At 54.2% G+C, this 20,864-nt stretch overlaps 1 protein-coding gene across 16 annotated transcripts in view; it reads right to left on the reverse strand.

The window, feature by feature from the left end:
• The window catches only part of KIF21A (kinesin family member 21A), a 73,277-nt gene that overhangs the window by 35,933 nt on the left and 16,480 nt on the right, over nt 1–20,864 (reverse strand). For 15 of the 16 annotated variants that reach the window (XM_060194661.1, XM_060194660.1, XM_060194663.1 and 12 more), the window contains exons 2-11: nt 11,643–11,865; nt 11,369–11,551; nt 9,829–9,978; nt 9,185–9,316; nt 8,550–8,717; nt 6,835–6,950; nt 6,120–6,315; nt 5,565–5,754; nt 3,924–3,987; nt 2,433–2,633 (exon numbers count right to left, since the gene is read on the reverse strand). In XM_060194661.1, the coding sequence (XP_060050644.1) occupies nt 2,433–2,633; nt 3,924–3,987; nt 5,565–5,754; nt 6,120–6,315; nt 6,835–6,950; nt 8,550–8,717; nt 9,185–9,316; nt 9,829–9,978; nt 11,369–11,551; nt 11,643–11,865 (1,623 nt within the window). Of the gene's footprint in view, nt 1–2,432; nt 2,634–3,923; nt 3,988–5,564; nt 5,755–6,119; nt 6,316–6,834; nt 6,951–8,549; nt 8,718–9,184; nt 9,317–9,828; nt 9,979–11,368; nt 11,571–11,642; nt 11,866–20,864 lie in introns of all 16 variants that reach the window. The other variant, XM_060194658.1, reaches the window with a different exon arrangement.

Consider the following 20,864-nt stretch of genomic DNA (forward strand, 5'->3'; position numbering starts at 1 on the left):
GAGGGGTCAGATTTGCTGGCCCAACCTCATGCACTGTGGTCTGAACAGGGGTCTGAATTAGCAAGGTGCTAACGCTAGATACCCAAGTCCCACACAGCCTGGCGGGCTGGTCTGCCTGCCCTGGGTGGCCACTGCTGACTGCATGCCAGGGACTCCAAGCATGGGCTCCCCATCAGAAGGCCCACTTCCACAAGGAAGCTTCCCCTTGCAAGCTCCCCACAGGTGCCGAGGAGGATAGAGCACACCCCCTTCCGGTCTCCACACGCCCTCTGAGAAGTGCCCAGCTGGGCAGTCCTAGCAGAGAGGGAGGCTGAGAGCCCCAGAGTCTGGTTTTTGTAACATCTCACTGGGCTCTGTCCCAGGGCTTCCTCCAGAGCAAGCACAAGACAGAGCAACAGAACAGTTGACACCCAGGTCAGGCTTCCTGTGGGCCTGGACAGAGCCCCATAACCCAGCACCCGTGCCCTCTTCTCCTCCTGCCTATCTCCCCACCTGCTTCTCGCCAGGACAGAACTGGGGGTGCAGACGCTCATACCCTCACCAGTGGGCAGCATCTAAGCCCCCACAGGAAACCAGCATGTGTGCAGGCCAGAGGAAGAACCACAGCTGAAGAACCACAGGCCAGGCCTGGAGAAACCAAGCCCAGGGGCCTTCTGGGCACCCAGTCTAATCAGGACAGCCTCTCTTCCACAGCTGGACATCAGGACTGGGGCCAGCGGCTCTGTGGTCACTTGGCTAGCTGGGCAGTGTCCTGGTCAGAGGCCTGAGCGGGTTGAATTGGGGACAGAGAGAGACAGAAAGAGACTAGGAGCCCAGGGCCTTGTGCACAGGGGACTCCATTACTCCTGGACCACTGCTTCTGTGGGTGGAGCACCAGGAAGCCTGATACTCCAGGCTCTATCCCCACACCACACCCCTTCTTTTTAGTCACAAGATAGAGAGATACACAGAGAGGTAGAGACACATCTCCCTGGGGCAAGGGCTCAAGCCTGTGGACTGAGCTACCCTATGGCTCCCAAAACAAAGCATTTTCACTCACAAGCACTTGGAATAGAGCCGGGTGGTAGTGCTCTGCTTAGGTATACATGTTGCCAGGCTCAGGGTCCTGGGTTCAAGACCCAGGTCCCCAGTTGCAGGGGTAAAGCTTTGCAAGCAATGAAGCAGGGCTGCAGGTTTATCTTTGTATCTCCCCCTCTCTATCCACCACTTTCTGCTTGATTTTTCCCTGTCTCCACCAAATATATATATATACACATTTTTTTATAAAGTTCTAAGAGGAGCAATTCCAAATGGAAGGAAGGATGGGACTGTGTGGGGACAGGTTCCTCAGAGTGACAGCTGACCAGAAGCCCACCATGTGGAAGCTAGTCATCACCTGGTCCTCAGGGTCAGAGGTCACAGTGAGCCCACTATGTTTAAGCTAGTCATCACCTGGTCCTCAGAGCCACAGCTGACCAGAAGCTCACCCACACAGAGAGCAACAGTCTGGGGGAGCACCCAGTAGCATGGGGGAAAAGCCAACCCATGTGTGCTCATGCCTCTGCGAATCCAGGACACAGGATAGCTGCCACCAGAAGAGTGGATACTTGTGCTGAGCAGACTATCCAGGAGAGACTCTCAGTATCTCAGCCAGTGCCCAGGGTCCAGCAGGTCGGCCAAGCACCCTGACAGTCCTCCACAGAGCAAAACGAACTGAGCACAGGAGGCTCTGCCTTCTCAAATACCTAGCTTCACATGCTCACTTGGCTGGCACATTCAAGTGTGTCCTCAGTGAGTGGAACGGCAACGAATCCACAGGCCAAACATGGGGAGAGATGTGCAGGAAGCCACCTGCATGCCAGCATCCAGTCACCACCCTCCTCTGGTCTGTACCTGACTGCTAGAGGGACCCCAGTTTTAAGGGAGGCTGCCAGGGTGAGAGGCCCAGCTCACCCTGGAGGACAGAGCCTCAGGCACATCAGGGTCACTTAGGAGCCTGCAGACTAGCTGCAGCCTCCAGGGAGCCTTCAGTGGAAAGGCAGTGGGCCCTGGGGAGCCTCCAGTGGATGGAGAGTGAGCCCCAAGGAGCCTCCAGTGAACAGGGAGTGGGCCCTGTGGAACCCCCAAGTGGACGGGCAGTGGGCCCCAGGGAGCTCTTCCAGCTATTGCATTTGGGCAGAAGCGAGGAGACTATCTTGAGACTGTGTTGCTGCATTAGGAATTGGGATTAAAGCAGGGGATGGGGGGAGCAGCAAGCTTCGGGGGTGGCAGGATGTTGAGAGCAGCTCCATGCAGTCTGGGGAGAGCACATCTGTCCTCCCTCCGTGCAACCCTCACCCATTTTGCGTCCTTCCTTCCTGTCTTAGGAGGCCTGAGTTCACCGCAGGGCCTTCCCTGGGGGGTAGTGAGCGAGCACCTGCCAGCCCCCTGCAAACAAAGCAAGGGGCCACTACCTTTTCTTCTTCCTCCGCTCCTTCCGCTTCAGCTTCTCCAGGTCCTTCTTGGCCAGGTCGATGACCTCACTGGTCTCCTTGTCTGAGGTGAGCAGCGGTGAGAAGGCCGCTGGGCCCCCAAAGAACGGAGACCTGGTAGTGGCCCGCGTCAGGCTCTTCCTCAGGTTCTCATTCACAGCCTCGCTCTCCAGCAGCTTGGCCCTGTGGGCACATAGGGTCAGGGGGGATGCCCACTCAGACTGTAGGAGCCGCCTGGAGGGGCTCAGGTCACGAAGGCCAGGCTGGACCATCCAGTGCTCGCTGAGGGCTGTTTGGTTGTAAGGAGTCAGGATGGATGGCCATCAGCACCTGAGGCTGGGTGCCGGCTGTCCTCACAAACCTGCATCCTGCGTGAGCAGGCACCATTCTCTCTCTATGAATCCACTGCTCCTGGTGGCCACTGCTCTCCCCTACTTTCCCCCCCTTTTTTTTATCTGAGAGGACAGAGAGAAATTAAGAGGGGTAGGGGAGACAGGGAGAAAGAGAGAGAAACATACATCTACAGCCTTGTACGTGAAGCTTCCACCCTGCAGATGGGGAGCAGGGCTTGAACCTGGGTCCTTGCACACTATAATGTGTGTACTCAATGGGGTGCACTACTACCTGGCCCCTAGGCATCATATTCATGAATGATCACACCGCTGTGTGAACTGATGGGTGACTACACATTTCAAACTCATTCTAACAAAGCCCTGAACATGACACTCCATTGATTTAATAGTGATCAAGGTCAGTGTAGATACAAGAACTCAAAAAAAAAAGTAGCCAGGAGACATCTCACTGGTAGAGTGCAGACTTCACAATGCATGAGGACCCGGGTTCAAGCCCCCAGGCACCCACCAGGATGCACCTGCACAGGGAAGCTTCATGAGAAGTAAAACAGTGCTGTACGGTTTCTTTTCTCCCTCTCTCTCTCTCTCTCTCTCTCTCCCCCTCCCTCCCACCCTCTATGTGGAAAAAAGTCCACTGAAAGAAGTATGAATATACAAGCACAAAGCCCCAACAACAAAAGGAAGGAAGGGAGGCAGAGGGGGAGGGAGGAAGGAAAGAAGGAAGGAAGAGGGAATAAGGAGTGAAGGAAGAAAGAAAATGGAAGGAAGGATGGAAGGAAGGGCCTCAGTTAAGACAAACCTCTTTGGGGGATAGGTATTTGCTCACCTGGTTGAGCACACATGCCAACACGTGCAAGGACCCAGGTTTGAGTCCCCACCTGTAAGCGGAAAGCTTCACAAGTGGTAAAGCAGGTCTGCGGGTGTTTCTCTGACTCTCTTCCTCTCTGTCTTTCACCTCTCAATTTCTCTGACTCTACCCAGTAAAATAATAACTAAATAAAATGTTAACAACTAACACAGAGCCTGGGTGAGCAGCACTGAGTGGCATTTGGGACAAGCAAGCAGTGAGGCCTGAGGGAGCGAGCCCAGAGCTGCCCCCCACGCACCCTCCCCGGCTAACCTGAGGTCCTCAATCTCCTTGATGTAGCTGTGGATCATGGCGCTGACCTCCTCATGGCCCTCACCTGTGGGGGACAGGGGGGTGTCAGGGTGCTTGATGGAACACTGGGCAGAGGACAGCACAGGCATGAGCCCACGTTCCCGCACACAAGCCCATCCTCAGCTGGCTCCTGGTGTAAGGACAGGGAACTCACTTCCTGCCTGGCAAAGGGATTCAGAGGAGGGGGTGGCTCAATGGGTAGGCGTCTACGTGTTGGTCATGTGGCCCAGGTTCCAGTCCTGGCACCACATGGAGGTACCAGAGCACTGGTGGAAGCTCAGTACTGAGGTTTTCCTGTCTCTTTCTCTGAAAATCTCAGCCCAGGGATAGTGAAGTCACTCATGCACAAGACCCTAGTCCAGAATATATATATATATATATATGTTAATTAGGAGAATGTATTGGAATGAGATAGGTCTCCTGAGAGAGCATGAGCCCTCATGTCCTGAGACTGAAACTCAGGACCACATGGAGTACCGTGCACAGCACTGGGAAAACTCCCTGGGTGAAGGTGCAGTGCTATGGGGTTTCTCCTCCCTCAGTGTCTCCCTCTCTCTCAAAAAAGTTTTTAAAAGCAATAATTAGTACCAACCCCAAGAATTATTTTAAAAACAATGGCTTTTTTTGAGAGCACACTGATAATGGTTAAAAGATTGAGGTCCTTAAGGAAAAGGAAATAAAAAATACTGATTAACTTAAAATGAAAAGCAATTTTTAAAAAAAGGGAGTAAACATTCAGTAGAGCTGCATGCCTGTGGGGCTCTGGGTTCACTCACTGGCAAGGCCCCAGAAAGATAAATAAAAGGATCCATCTAGTCATAGACTTAAGAGTTGACAAGCAATTTCACAATTGCAAACTAGAAACCTAAGGATTTGTTATTGAAAATGAGATGCTTACAATTAAAAGCTTACTATTTAGATCCTTGGTATTTATATATTTTTGTATTTATTTATTTTGGATAGAAACAGAGAACCAGAGAGAGACAGAAAGAAAGAGGAGCTTCTTCCAGTGCAGGGGGTGCTGGGTTTGAACCTGGGTCACACATGGCTAGGCAGTGCACTGTCCAGGGGCGGGGCTACTTTCCCAGTCCAGGGCCTGAGGGGATTACAGTAAAGCCACAGAGTGGATGCAGACTGTGTACTACTGACCTTCCTGGTCACCTGCCCCCAGAGGCAGCCTTGTCTATGGGAGACCATGTCCCCAGAGATCTCAGGCCCCCAGGACAACCACATGGGGCTCCCATCCTGCCCAGGCCCACAGGACACCCCACCCATGGCAGGGCCCTTACCACCCAGTCTGGCACCATCCTCAGGCTGCTTAGACCCTGAGGTCTAGACCCCTCCCCCTTATTGGGCATGACCTGCTGCATTCTCATCTACCCTGGCCAGCACCTGTCTGTCTCCTGTCCTGTCCTCCATCCCTGTCCTTCTGTCCTCACCCGCCCTGGCCAGTGCCTGCCTGTCCCCTGTCCTCCATCCCCACCCCTGCACCCTCACCTATCCTGGACAGCTCCTGCCTATCTCCTGTCCCCCATCCCCATCCCTGTGTCCTCACCTGTCCTGGCCAGTACCTGCCTGTCCCCTGTCCCTGTCCCCCCTCACCCGCCAGGGCCAGTGCCTGGCCGGCCTGCTCGCTGAGCAGCTGCGTGAGCCGGGCACGCTGGGCGTCCAGCGTCTCCTGCATGGCCTTGATGCGCACGCGCAGGTTGCTGTTCTCCGTCTGCAGCATGGCGTTCTCCTGGAACATGTCGTTGATGCTCTCCACGCCATCCTCGTTGATGAGCCGTTTGCCCTGCAGGGGCACAGGTGTGGGGGCCTGTCCACAGCACCCAGAAGAGGGCCCAGCACCACCCACAGCCCCCAACACGGGCAGAGACCCCCAGCACCACCCATTGCTCCCAATACAGGCAGAGACCCCAGCATCATCACAGCCCCATCCCACAGTGTCCACTGCCCCCCTGCAGAGTCCCCCACCCCCACAGCCCCCTTACTATACAATACTCCCTGAGCTCCATCTGCAGCTTTGTGACCCTCTCCTCTTGCAGTGCCCCCCAAGTCCCTTGCCCCCCCCTTATAGTGGCACTCAGTCAGCTCCACCTGCAGCCCTACCATCTTGCCCCCTCCCTGGCAGTGTTCCCCAGCCCCTGTCCCTCTTACAGTGCGGTATTCGGTGAGCTCCATCTGCAACCGTGCAATCTCTCCACGGAGGGCGTTGACCTGCTGGCTAGCGCGGTCCTGGTTCACCACCACCTTGTTCTTGATGTTCCGTGCGCGGTTGGCATACTTTAGTGTATTGAGCGTCTCCATGAAGTCGCGGTCGGAGGGGCTGACGCAGGCTATCATGATGGTCTGGCTGCAGGTGGGGCCAGGTAGCACTCAGACACCCCCCACCCAGAGACACCAGGGCCCTGCCCACAGCCTCACACTGTCTCTGCTCCCAGGAGATCCCAGGACAGGGTCACAGCCAGGCTGGCAGGGCTCCCCCTCTTTCTGTCTTCATTGCTTCAGGCTCAGCCTCGGCCCCAGCTTTGCACCCAGAGCCTGGCTCAGCTGACTGATGCCTGGGGGGGGGGGGCTACTTGCTTTATGTCCAGCGGGAACATTGCACCCAGGCCCTGTGCTCCTTGACATTCCCCCCCAACACCCTTGCCCCCCACGCAAGACTCAGTCATCTCACTCCAGAGGGCTGCAGAACTATGCACAAACCATGTCATCTCCACAGGAAGAGAGTCAGTGTGTGGACAATAAAGTGGGGTGGTCAGCTCAGCAGAGTGGACAGCATAGTGGGCTGGGCAGTTCAGCAGGTGGATGGCACAGTGGGCTGGGCAGCTCAGAGGGTGGACAGCCCCATGGGAGGTGAGGGTGGACGTACCTGTTGCCGCCCAGGGAGTCCTGCAGCAGCCGGGTCAGCTTGGAATCCCTGTAGGGCACGTGAGTGGCCCTCTTGCTCTTGTCTCCCAGAGCACTGATGACATTGCCCAGGGCCAGCTGCAGAGAGAGGACAGGGTGAGGATCGCCCACCTGCACGCCCAGCCCAACACCCACCGACAAGCTGGAACTGCTCAGTCCAAGCCCAGGACTGGTCCCCTCAAGCCCAGGTCAGTTCCTAGCCCTGCTAGTGGGAGCCCTGGCCCCTGTCATGGTGAGAAGTGACCAAGATGCGGGGAAAGAGCTGAACGTCTGGTCTCCCAAGATGCAGAGGGGCTAGCAGGGTCAAGACGGCACGGTCAGTCCTGGTCAACATGTCCATACCCCAGCCCAGCCCTCAGAGCTCCAGGCTGTGCATGGCTGGCCAGCACTATGGACTGGATACCTAGGGGGTATTGAACCTGCGGAGACCCCAGGAGGGCTGGGAGGGCAGTGGGGGACACTGGCCACCAGGGTGGGGACACTGGACAGGAGGGGGATACTGGGCAACACAGGGGGACTTTGGGAGCTTGGGAAGGTGGTGTCCTCAGGACAGGAGGGAAGGTCACCAGACACGGTGTCCAAGGTCAGCAGCACCACTGCCCCCTGTCACCAGCAGACAATAGATGCCCAGGTCAGAGAGATAGCACAGGAAGGAAGGACTCAGCTTGCAGAATCCATTCTGAGGGCCCAGCAGAACACACACATCACCAGACTCAAGGACCTGGGTTCAAGTCTCCAGTCCCACTGGCAGCAGGGAAGCTTCATGAGCCATGTAGCAGGATTACAGGTGCCTCTCTCTCTCTTTCCCCTCCCCCCCCCATCTTCTATCAAAAATGGAAAAAAAATGGAACACAAGAAAACAAAGGATAAAGTAATTTTAAAAATTCACTGGATGGAGAGGGCAGACAATGGTACAGTTGGTTGCTCAGCAGCACAAGGACCCGGGTTCAAGCCCCAGTTCCCACCTGCAGAGGGAATCTTTATGAACAGTGAAGATTTTATTTGATCTTTATAGGTCGTTTTCTCTCTCTCTCTCTCTCGCTCTCTTTCTCTCTCTCTTTCTCTCCTTCAACATAGCCCTGCTCAGCTCTGGCTCCTGGCAATACTGAGGCCTGAATCTAGGACTTTAGAGCCTCAGGCATGAGAGTTTCTGCAGAACCATTATGCTATGTCCCCTAGCCTTCTATTTTTTCCTTTTTTTTTTCTTTCTATTTTATTTGATAGGACAGAGAAATTGATGAGGAGGGGGACATAGAGATGGAGATAGACAGAGAGACACTTGCAGCCCTGCTTCACTATTTGGAAAGCTTTCCTCCTGCAGGTAGGGAGCAGGGGCTCAAAGCTGGGTCCCTGTGCATGCTAACACTGAACCAGGTGTGACAGCACCTGGAAACCTAGGTGTCCTCTCTCTCCTGCCCTTCCTTTTAATTTCTCTCTGTCCTATAAAAAATAAAATTAAAAAAGAAAGAGAGGGAGAGAGAGAGAGAAAGAAAGAAAGAAAGAAAGAAAGAAAGAAAGAAAGAAAGAGAGGAAGGAGGTAAGAGAAGAAGGAAAGCTGTCCCATGAAATACTTCATGATAATCGCAGAGGATAGTCGAGGTGGTAATCAGCTGAGTCCCTGCCCATCGCCCCCCACCCCCAGATTCTTTCTTCCTCCAGCAGGGCCTGCGTCCTCACCAGCCCGCAGTTGATGGAGATGCCCTCTCGGGCCCTCTCGCCTGTGGCCCCCGTGCGCTTGAGCCGCTCAGACCCCGCCAGGTCCACGAAGTGGAACTTGGCAGTCAGCGTCTCGAACTCGTTCATCTGCGAGGATTCGGAGAGCTCCTTGTTGTCCAGGGTGTTCTCCTGCAGTTGGGGCAGGGGGGGTGGCTGGAGTGTCCTGAGGGTGCCCAGGGCCTCCACAGCTCAGACACAGGTGCCGCCCGGGTGGGCATGCAGTGTGAGCACACATGCATGTGCACGTATGTGACAAGCGGGCATCCCAGAGGGCAAGCAGCCAGGTGCACATGGCCCCCATCCCACCCACGTGATCACACACCCCACAGACCCACAGGCAGGTCAACACACACAATGCACATGCAGCACTGGGCACACGCTTATCCCCTGCAGGCGTGGAGTCAGTGTTGCCATGAAGGCAGGGTTGCTGATGGGTCAGGGGGTAGGGGGCTGTCCCCCTGTGGAGTGGGGACACTCACCTCCCCAGGTGGACACCCCTCCCCTATGTGGGACAGTCCTACTCTGTGGGAGGTACTCACCCCACCTGGGGGGAACACCCATCCCCTGTGGGGACACCCCTCCCTTAGGGCACTTACCTCAGCCTGGGTGCACAGCCGCGTCTGGCATAGGTGCACAGTGAAGATGGCGTGAGAGCGGGAGCTCTGCACGTTCATCTGGGTGCTGGCTGTGGTCCGGGACAGAGCTCCAAGCTTCAGACACTGCATCATCTGGGGGCAGAGGCACCTGAGCACGTAACCCAGAGCAGCCCCCACTTGGGGACATGACTCAGAGCAGCCCCCAGCAGGGGATGGCTGAGGTTGAGCCCACAAGGCCCAGAGCAACTCCCCTCAGGACCCCCGGCCAGGGTGGCACCCCAGCAGGAGAAGGCTGAGGCCTCACACCAAGGGAAGCTCCTGTATACACCATTACCTTCCTGAGCCCTGGGGGAGTCCCCTCCCCAGCAGCTCCACTCCACCTTAGTGGAGGAGCAGACTCCACAAACACCCACCCTTCCACTTCCCCACTCCCCTTCCCCAGGTGCCCTAACTCCATTCCAGTTCCAATAGGGAACAGCCAAACCCAAGAAAATGGGACTCCAAGCCCTTGCTCTGCTCAGGACCCAACCCACCTCACTCAGCCTCAAGCAGATGCTCAAGCAAAGCTGAGAACTGAGGGGGCCCAGAGCCCAGGAGACCAGGAGCCCAGCCAGGCTACCCCCATCCAGCCTGCAGACCCTCACCTCCGACTCTGTGTTCACAGTCCTTGTGGTCACACCCACAGTGCAGATCCCGCCCGAGGAGTCCTCATGGATTCTGATGTTGGACTTCTTATTCTTGGCATCGATGTCACGGGTGGTGTCAAAAAGGTCCAGGACCTCCTCATTATACAACTGGAGGGCAGAGAAGGGGGCTCCATTCAGGAGACAACGCCTTGAGTGTCTTTACTTCTTTAATTCTACCTATTTATTCACTTATTGGATAGGCAGAGAGAAATCAAGGGGGGGGGAGATAGGAAGAGAGGGAGGGAGACAGACACCTGTAACTCTGCTTCACTGCCTATGAAGCTTTCCCCCTGCAGGTGGGGAATGGGGGCTTGAACCTGGGTCCTTGCACACTTGCCCAGGTGTGTAACCATCTGGCCCCTTTATTTTTATTTATTTATTTATTTATTTATTTATTTATTTATTTTTGCCATCAGAGTTGTCACTGGGGCTGGGTGCCAGCACTATGAATTCACTGCTCCTAGCAGCCACATTTTTCTTTCCATTATTTTTTCCCTTTCTTTCTTTCTTTCTTTCTTTCTTTCTTTCTTTCTTTCTTTCTTTCCTTCTTTCTTTCTTTCTTTCTTTTTTTTAATCTTTCTATTTGCTTGATAGGACAGAGAGAAATTGAGAGGTGGAGGGAGATAGAGAGGGAGACAGAGAGACACTTGCAGCACTGTTTTACCACTAGTGAAGTATCCCCCTTACAGGTAAGGACCAGGGGGTCTGTGTACATGCTAATGTGTGTGCTCAACAGGGTGCACACTTCTCAGATCAAAATCAGACATTTTAGTGGACCCTCAGGTGATACATTTGGGCTAAATGAACCTAGAGCTTGACCTCAGACCCTCTCTCTGCCGGAACCCTAGACTCTCTCTCTCTGCTGGAACCCCAAAACCTCCTCTGCTAGAACCCTAGACCCTCTCTCTGCCAGAGCCCTAGACCTTCCCTCTGCCGGAGCCCTAGACCTTCTTTCTGCTGTAAACCCAGGCCTTCTTTCTGCCACATACCCAGGCCATCTCTCTGCTGGAACCCTAGAACCTCTCTCTGCTGGAACCCGAGGCCCTCTCTCTACTGGAACCCTAGACCCTCTCTCTCTGCCAGAACCCCAGACCCTCTCCCTGCTGGAACCTTAGGCATTCTCTCTACATGGCCTCAGACCCTCTCTCTACTAGAACCACAAGCCCTCTCTCTGCTTGCTCCCATGTCAGTCTGCTCCCCAGGGCCCCAGGCAGTTCATGTTGGGACATGGCCCTCATATCCTCCTGACCTTGTGGGAGCCTGGCTCCTGCCTCTCCCTGAGCCTGTCAGCCATGTCTGCAGGGCTGGGGGCATCTGAGCAGGATGGAGGCTCTGCAGCCCTCCTCCCTCCCCCTCTGAGGACAGTGGTCAGTGTACTGGTGGATGCTGCCCTGCTGCTTCCCAGCTCACTGCCCCAGTGGGCAGCCGCCTATAGCATATTCCAGAAGCTGGGTCGCTGTGGAGGGTAAGAGGGAGCCTGGGGCCGTGGGACACGCACCTCCAGGAACTGGGCATTGACCTTGAAATCGGGGGCAGGGAGCCCACTCTTGACAGCTGAGTGCTTCTTGTCCTCAATGGTCCTGAAGAGGTGCCTCACAGCTCGGGGGATGATACCCTGCTCCTCCTCGGCAATGTTCACGTCAAAGCCGGTGCCCATGGTGTAGGTCTTGCCTGCACCTGTCTGCAGGGGCCGTGGGGGCCTGCTCTCAGTGCGGGCTGGGGCTGGGGAGAGGAGTGGAGCGGGGAAGGGGGCCACCTGGGTGCCCACTCACCTGCCCGTAGGCGAACACGGTGGCATTATAGCCCTGGAAGCAGCCTTCGATGAGCTTCTCGATGCAGCTTGCATAGATCTGCTGCTGCTGGGACTCCAGGTCGAACACATGGTCGAAGGTGAAGGCCTTGTCCTTGCCCAGGAAAACCTGTGGCTCGCCAGGTGTCACTGACGTGCAGATGTGGCATCCTTCAATCTTTTCCTTGGCCAGCTGCGGCCGGATCCTGAGAGCAGGTGTGGGGAGGGAGGACAGGACCAACAGGGAGCCCAGTGAGCAAGTGGCAGAACTGCATGGCAGGCTTGTCACAAACCCCTCAGCTGGGGCCGGGTGATGGTGCACCTGGTTGAGCGCATACATTACAATGCATAAGGATCCAGGTTCAAGCCCCCACACCCCACCTGCCGGAAGAAAGCTTTGCGAGTAGTGAAGCAGGGCTGCAGGTGTCTCTCTGTTTCTCTTCCTCTCTAGCTCCCCCCTTTCTTCTCCATTTATGGCTGTCTCTATCCAATAAATAAATAGAGATAATTTAAACCCCTCAGCCTGAGCAACGGCTCCCTCCCTGCCACCAAGCTTCCCCATCTTGACTGGGAGATAGCTGGCTCCTTCTCACCTCCTCCCTTCTCCTGGCAACTGTTTCTTAACTGCTTTATTCCAATAAACTTTCTATTACCTTTGGGGGTCAGGTGGTGGTACACCTGGTTAAGCGTACACATTACCATCTTCAAGGACCCAGGTTCAAGCCCCTGGTCCCCACCTGCAGCAAGGAAAGCTTCATGAGTGTTGAAGCAGGACTGTAGGTGTCTGTCTCTTTCTCTCTCTCTCTAGCTCCCTCACTCTTCTCAATTCCTCTCTGCCTCTACACAATAATAAAGTCTAAATAAATAAATAAACAATTTAAGCTTTCTATAACCTTTGCAGCTTCTTCATTCTCTCTCCTAGATCCTCTAGGCATCACCAGCTAGGAGATGGACAAATATGTCATTTATTTATTTATTTATTTATTTATTTATTTATTTATTGCCACCAATGTTATTGCTGGGGCTAGGTGCCAGCACTACGAATCCACAGTTCATAGTGGCTATTTTTTCCATTTTTTTTTCTTTCTATTTTATTTGACAGGACTGAGAGAAAATGAGAGGGGGAAGGAGATATAGAGAGGGAGGGAGGGAGGGAAGGAGAGAGACGAGAGAGAGACCTGCAGCCCTGCCTCATTACTCATGAAGCTTTCCCCCCTGCAGGTGGGGAGTAGGGACTTGAACCCAGGTCAGCCCTGCAAATATGCCTCCCTCTGGTGTCCCAGTATGCTGGCTCATGGACCTTTCCCTGTCCTTGTGGCATGCCTGTTCTGTACTTTCCACTTCATTCTCTGCTTCAAGTCAGCCTGCACTGCTGGTCATGTGACTGCCCATAGGGGGGCAGCTGGCTCTGTCTCTGCTGTCAGGCCTCCCTGTTTCACTTCTGAGGCAGCTGAAGCCTTCTGACTCTCTGCCTGTCTCTTCTCTTGGTGATTATTTCCTATGTTGTCTATTCCAATAAACTTCCTACAACCACAAACAAAAAGGAAAACAAAACAAAAACTAGTCCCTGTGGCCCAGGAGGTGTTCCCTGCAAACACAAGGTCCTGGGTTCATTCCCCAGCATTGCATGTGCCAGAGCTGTGCCCTGGTTCTCTCTCCCCCTTTCCTCATTAACAAATAAAAAGTTCACTGTTTTGGGCTGGGTGGTGGCACACCTGGTTATGCACACGTAGTACTAAGCGCAAGGACCTGAGCAAGGATCTAGGTTTGAGCCCCTGCTCCCTTCCTGCAGGAAGGAAGCTTCACAGGCAGTGAATCAGATCTGCAGGTATCTTTCTCTCTCTCTATCTCCCCCTCCTCTCTCAATCCTATCCAATAAAATGGAAAAAAATAGCCTCCAGGAGCAGTGGATTTATAGTGATCACACCGAGTCCCAGTGATAATCCTAGAGGCAAAAAATTAGAATAACATAAAACATTCACTGTTCCGGGTTGGGGCATTGGTTCACCTGGTTGAGCAAAGGTCTGGGTTGGAGCCCCCACTCCCCACCTGCAAGAGGGAAGCTTTTCAAGCAGTGAAGTAAGTGCTGTGGAAATCTCTCACTCTCTATCCCCCTTACCCTCTCAATTTCTTTCTGCCCTATCAGATTAAATAAATAAAGTTTTTTTTAAAAAAAGACCACTGTTCCTCCTTTAGTTGAAAAGTTTAGATAAATTATACTGAGCTAACTCTTTCTCCTATTGTGTCACTAATGTCTCTAGAGTCCTCTCCCACTTGAGAGTGGACTTCCTGCTTGCTCCCTCCTGCTCTGGGGTCAGGGTGGGGCTGTGGCCAGCAGTGCTCTCCGCAGCCTGTCTCCTCCCTTTTCCTGGATACCTGAGCTTTCCCCAGCTCCCAGCTCTCAGTCCAGCTGAGACAGAGGGAACAGGCTGACTCTGTGCTGTGGTGTGCAAGGCCTTCTCTCTCCTACATGCCCACTGCACCTCACCGAGAAGCCTCTGTGGGGCATCCTAGGAGCTATCACCCGACAGAAAGCAGAAGCCCTGGGCCTGGCCTGTGCCCACCCCAACAAGACAGGCCCTGGCCAGCCCCGTGGGGCTGTGGTGGTCACTATGCTGACCGTCTAGCCACCCTGCCGCCCTCCAGGATGAGCCCCCTCCCCAAGGGTCTCTCTAGTCCCGGTCCTGGGGGCCCCCATCTGAGCAGGGCTAACCATCTGGGGCTCTGAGAGGACAGGGTCAGCCCTGGATGGGGATTCCTGCCCTCATCCTCTGGCTCCAGTTTAGAGACGACAGATGGAGTGAAGCTCTCAACGTGGCTCTGAAGAGGGAGACAGGGACTCTCACCCTCAGAGTGAAGGCCCCAACATGGCTCCAGGGAGAGGGACAGGGACTCTCATGAGTCCCCAACATGGCTCCAGGGAGGGGGACATGGACCCTCAGGAGTCCCCAACATGGCTCTGGGGAGGGGGAAAGATACCCTCACCCTCAGGAGCCCCCAACATGGCTCTAGGGAGGGGGACAGGGACCCTCAGGAGCTCCCCAACATGGCTCCAGAGAGGGTGACAAGGAACCCTCAGGAGCTTCTTTCTCTTCAGGGCTCTGTGGGGGGACAGGGCCCCTCAGGAGCCCCCAATATGACTTGGATGGGGACAGGGACCCTCACCCTCAGGCAATTCCCCCAACATGGCTCTGGAGAGGGGTGCCTCTTTAGGGAAGAGTGTTGTAGAGTCTGGGACCTGGCCTGAGCTGAGGAGACAGAGTGGAGGAGAAGGGCTCGTCTGATACACAGAGGTCCCTGCACCCCTGAAGCTGACCTGAGTCTCCCTCTGCACCCTGGGGAGCCAGATCCTTCCCTTCATAGATGGGAAAAATGTTTGTGTGTCTGTGTGTGTATCTGTACCTGTGTCTCTGTGTTTCTGTCTGTATGTCTGTGTGTCTGTGTGAGGGTGTATCCATATGTATGCCTATGTCTGTGTATCTGTCTGTCTCTGTGTCTCTGTCTGTGTATGTGTGTATGGGGCAACATAGCACCCAGAGAAGCCTGACATTTGTGGGGAGACACCTGCAGAGAGTGCATCTTCCCACCCTCAGGAGCTGGGCCTGGGGAAGACTAAGGACCCCACACCCACAAGATTAGGGGAGCCAACCATGGGAGCGGGCAGGTGCCCTCCCCAGCCCAAGGCCTGCTGTCCATCTGTCCCCTCTTGCTGTCTGTCTCTCACTCCACCCATTGGCCACCCAGGCCTCAAGGCAGTTTCCAGGCAGTGCGGCCATGGTACAGACAAGCTGCCTGCCAGCTCACACGGAACTTCTCATAGGCTGCCGACAAACAGGATGTGGGAAGCGAAAAGAGATGTGACCGGTGAGAGCAGCCATCCTGGCAGCTGACTACCATCTGTCCCCTTGCTCCATCAGCCCATCCCCACCTGTGCTCAGGACCCACATCTACCCATCTGTCCCCGTTTCATCAACCCATCCCCACCTGTGCTCAGCACCCCCACCCGGCCCCATTCTTGGCCCCTGACCCCTCCCCCAAGGGCGCCCTGAGCAGGGCAGTCTTGAGACTGAAGACTCAGACCTCTCCATCAGGTTAATTCCTCATCTTTACTCCTTCTGATGAGAGAAACCAGAGCACGACTCAGCTCTGGTCATGGGGGAGCCAGAGCCAGGATTGAACCTGCAGCCTCTGGGGCCTTGGGCAGGACAGTTGGTGCTCAGACACTATCACTAGCCTCACAGCAGAAAGAGTTCATCCAGTCCACCTGAGCTGTGGTCACTCCTCCTGGAAGTGCCCTGTGCAGAGGTGGGGTCCCAGGCTCTGGGTGGCAGAGACCGTCCACACACATGCATGTGTGTGCACACATCACAGACACTCGGATGCCTGCTGGGCCTGTGCACATAGGTATACTGTGTACCCCATCCTCCCCCTTCTCCAGGGCAGTGCCTTGAGCCCCACCAGCCCCCTTGAGTTGCCCCCCCTGCAACCCTGAACACTTCGGACGTGTGAGGAGCTGGCAGAGGTAGACACCTCCACTTTCAGGTCCAAGAATCATCATGGGAACCTGGAAGATAGTGTCCTGCTCCCAGGTGTGATGACCCAGCAGGAGCAGCCCCAGAGTGGCTGTCCCTGGCAGTGTCCTACACCCTCCCTGAGAGGAGGAGCTTGAGGAGTCAGGGACACCCATTCCACTGCCCCCCTGCAGCTCCCTGACCCCCTCAGGGACATTGTGCCTGAGTGCTGGCAGAGATAGGGCTGTGACCCTGGGAGGGGCCACTTCCTCCGGCTGCCCCACACCTCAGCAGAGGGGCATCCACCCACCGGCACCCCAGCCAGGAGAGCCAGGGGTGCGTCTGCCTTCCCGCTGGGGTCCCAGCTGGGTGGCCTCACCTGATTAGCCCACACCCATGTCACCAGCCTCCTGCATAGGTGCCCAGGGACATGGAAGCAGGCCATGGTCCACAAGGCTGACAGCCGTGACTCACCACCATAATTTCATGTTTCCTGAAAGCATTTACGACAGACAGTAATAGCAGTTGGGATTCGGCGCTGAATTACATGTTACTAAAAAATTAGCATGGCATTGAACAGACTGAGATGTGTTGAAAACACAGGTCTACCTGTCGAGAGCCAGGCTCCTCTGAGGGGCTGGAATGCAGAGTTTTTCCTCAACCAGGCTTCCTTGATTCAAAAAAGTCACCACGTCAATGAAAAGAAGTTTGCCCTGCACGTTGATCACAACACAGTGTTCACTCCATGTTGAGTCACAGATACTGATGGGCCCAGAAGTCAAGAGTGTGCTCGGTCTCTTAGAGCCCTGCAGAAAAGCACCGCACCAAAGCAGCAAGGGCTGAGTGGCCTCACTCCCTCTCCTACGTCCCAGAGGTTCTCAGCACAGCCAGATTCGGGCCTCAGTGGGCTTCCTGGGCCAGGTCCTCAAGCAGCAGCTGGAGACAGACACATCAGCCCAATCTCTGACACACTTGCCACTGACAACCTGGATGCTAGCACACCGGGAACCTAACCCATCAGGACCCCAAATCACCTGGACGGTAGTCCGATGGGACCCTAAATCACCTGGACTCTAAGCCACCTGGACCTTAACCCACAATGACCATAACCTACTTGGACTCTAACCCACTGAACTAACCCACCTGGACATTAGCCCACTTGGACTCTAACCTACCTGGATACTAACCCACATGGATATTGACCCACATAGACACAAGCCCAGCTGAACACTAACCTACCTGTACCCTAACCCACATGGACATTAACCCACCTGGACTCTAACCTACCTGGATACTAACCCACATGAACACAAACCCAGCTGAATACTAGCCAACCTGGAAACTAACCCACCTGGACCCTAACCAACATGAACCCTAGCCCACTTGGACACCAACCCACTTGGACACTAACCCACTGGATACTATCCTACATGAACACTAGCCCACCTGGATCCTAACTCACCTGGACAAAGAAGTCAGCCCACCTACACCCCCCAAGAACATCTGCACTACTGTAAACACAACACACTGCTCCCCAAGCCTAGTCAGACACCCTGACAAACTCTGATGTACAGGATGCATAGTCCTGAGGCCCCACTGTCACAAGGGAAAGCATACAGACAGGGCCGAGTGGTGGCATAGCTGGGTTCAAGCCCCTGCTCCCCACCTGCAGGGGCAACACTTCATGAGCAGTAGAGCAGGGCTGTGGGTGTCTCTCTCTCTCTAGCTCTCCCTTGCCTCTCTGTTTCTTTCTGTCCTATCCAATAAAATAGAAGGGGGGAATGACCACTGGGAGGAATGGATTTATGCCAGCAGCATAAATCCAAGTCCCAGCAATAATCCTGGTGCCTTGTGGCAAAAGAATAAAAATAAGGGAGTCAGGCGGTAGTGCAGTAGGTTAAGCGCACTTGGCGCAAAGCGCAAGGGCCAGCATAAGGATCCAGGTTCGAGCCCCTGGCTCCCCACCTGCAGGGGAGTCGCTTCATAGGCGGTGGAGCAGGTCTGCAGGTGTCTGTTTTTTCTCTCCCCCTCTTTGTCTTTCCCTCCTCTCTCCATTTCTCTCTATCCTATCTAACAACGATGACATCAATAAGAACAACAATAACTACAACAATTAAAAACAACAACAAGGGCAACAAAAGGGAAAATAAATAAATATTAAAATTTTTTTTTAAAAAGTAAAAATGGGCGCGAATTGCAAGGGCCGGTGTAAGGATTCCGGTTCGAGCCCCCAGCTCCCCACCTGCAGGGGAGTCGCTTCACAGGCGGTGAAGCAGGTCTGCAGGTGTCTATCTTTCCATCCCCCTCTCTGTCTTCCCTTCTTCTCTCCATTTCTCTCTGTCCTATCTGAGAACGACATCATTAACAACAACTACAACAATAAAGAACAACAAGGGCAACAAAAGAGAAAGTAAAAAAAAAAATTAAGAAAAAAAAAAGTAAAAATGGGTGGGGGAGACAGCATAATGGTTATGCAAACAGAGTATCATGCCTAAAGCTCCAAGGTCCCAGGTGCAATCCCCTGCACCACCATAAGCTAGAGCTGAACAAGGCTCTGGAAGAAAAAAGAAAAGAAAACACACACACCATCCAGAGAAATAGAATAAAGGGCCAGCAAGCTAGCTCAGTTGGGAGGGGCCTGCTCTGTCTGCTCATGACCCAGTGGGGAGCTTGGGTGCTATGGTGTCACTCTGCCTCTGTCTCTCTGTGTTTTTCCGTCCGAAAAGGTCAGCCTAGAGTGTAGAAAGCCAACATCCAGTAAAAAACACAGCAGTCATTGTCTGATGTGTATCATTACAGGACTCTCCACAGCGGAATTAAATTAAAACAGCAACAGGCAAACAGCGCTGTGGAGAGTCTCCTCACAGCTGAATGAATGTCCTCACAGGAACCCCTGAGCATCAGCAACTGCAGGCAGGGCCATAGAGACGGCATGATGGGCATGCACAATGCTCTCCTGCCCGAGGTTCTGGGGCCCCAGGTTCAATCCCCACCTCCACCACCAACCAGAGCTGAGCAGTGTCCTGGTAAAAATATTTAAATAAAGAGGCTGGGTGGTGGTGCACGTGGTTGAGTGCACATGTTACAATGCACAAGGATCTGGATTCAAGCCCCCAGTCTCTACCTGCAGGGGGAAAGCTTTGCAAGTGGTGAAGCAGAGCTGCAGGCATCTCTCTCTCTCTCTTTCTCTCTCTCTCTCTCCATATATATATATATATATATATATACACACACACACACATATATATAGGCACAGAGCCCCCTTCCTCTCAATTTCTGGCTGTCTTTTGTTTTTGCCTACAGAGTTATCACTGGGGCTCAGTGCCAGCACTATAAAGTCACCGCTTTTTTTCTTTGCTTTTTTCTAATTTTTATTAGATAGGACAGAAAGAAATCGAGGTGGGAAATAGGGAGGATGAGAGACAGAGAGCCACCTGCAGCCCTGCTTTACCACTCATAAAGTGGAGCACCTTCAGGTGGGAAGCCAGGGCTCAAATCCGGGTCTTTGTGCTTGGTGATGTATACACTTAATCGGGTGCACCACTGCCTAGCCCCTGATTTCTGGCTGTCTCTGTCCAATAAATAAATAAATAAAGATAATAAATTTTTTTTACATTTAGATAACCATTATAAAAATTAAATAAACCATTATAAGGTAAGTAAGTAAATAGTCCTTTGAAAAGGAAGAATTGGGAGGTGCACAAACTGCCCCAGCTGCTCTCCCATGTCAGGGGTTCCAGAAGCCACAGCCCCTGGGGCCCCTCTGGATACGGACATTCCGAGACAGAGGACTGTCCTCCAGAGTGACTGTGTGTGACCAGACGCAAGTGGAAATAAAGGAATGACCGCAGATAGGTGGACTCACTGTGGGCAAAACAGGGATGGCCACTCCTGAGCCCAGCACCCCACCCACCGCCCACTGAGCAACTGACAGGCTGCTCATATGCCCCGGCCCCTGTCAGCCCCCATCAGCCCTGGGGGAAGCTGCCCTCCTCTGCTCCCTGCCCTCCAGGCTCAAGCTCAGGCTGCCCAATGCTCAGACACACACTGACCGCATCACCATCCACACAAACACCGCCACTGCCCCTCAGTGCCCACCCAAAGCTGCCCACCACAGCCTCAGGCTTCAATAAGGCCCAAGCAGTACACGGGGGACACTGAGAGACAAAGGATAGCTCCATGCAGCCACCCTGACTTGGGAGGTGAGGTGGGGTCTTCCCCCTCAGAGAGGACAGAATGGAGCAGATAGGGTCCCCTGAACTGCTCCCCAGGAGGGGTCAAGCTTTGCAGAGGCTACCCTGGGGTGGGGGGAGGGGTTATGTCCACTGTCCTGAAACCCACTGCAGTCATACTGTTGACCAACACCCTCCTGAGGAACAGAGCCAGTGATGGTGAGGCTCCTCAGGGACATCCCCAGCAGGGAAGGTGGACTGAGGGTGGGAACAGTCTGGACCAGGGGCTGGGTGGTGCCGCACCTGGTTGAGTGCTCACATTACAGCATACCAGGACCCAGGTACAAGCCCCTGGTCCCCACCTGCAGGGTGAAACAGAGCTGCCGGTGTCTCTCTCCCTCTCTATCTCCCCCTTCCCTCTCAATTTCTCTCTGTTTCTAGCCAATAATAAATGAATTAAAATATTTTTAGGGGTCCAGAGGTGGCACACCTGGTTAAGCATTCACATTACAGTGCACAAGG

This window comes from Erinaceus europaeus, chromosome 7 (genome assembly GCF_950295315.1).
Source record: "Erinaceus europaeus chromosome 7, mEriEur2.1, whole genome shotgun sequence".
NCBI lineage: Eukaryota > Metazoa > Chordata > Mammalia > Eulipotyphla > Erinaceidae > Erinaceus > Erinaceus europaeus.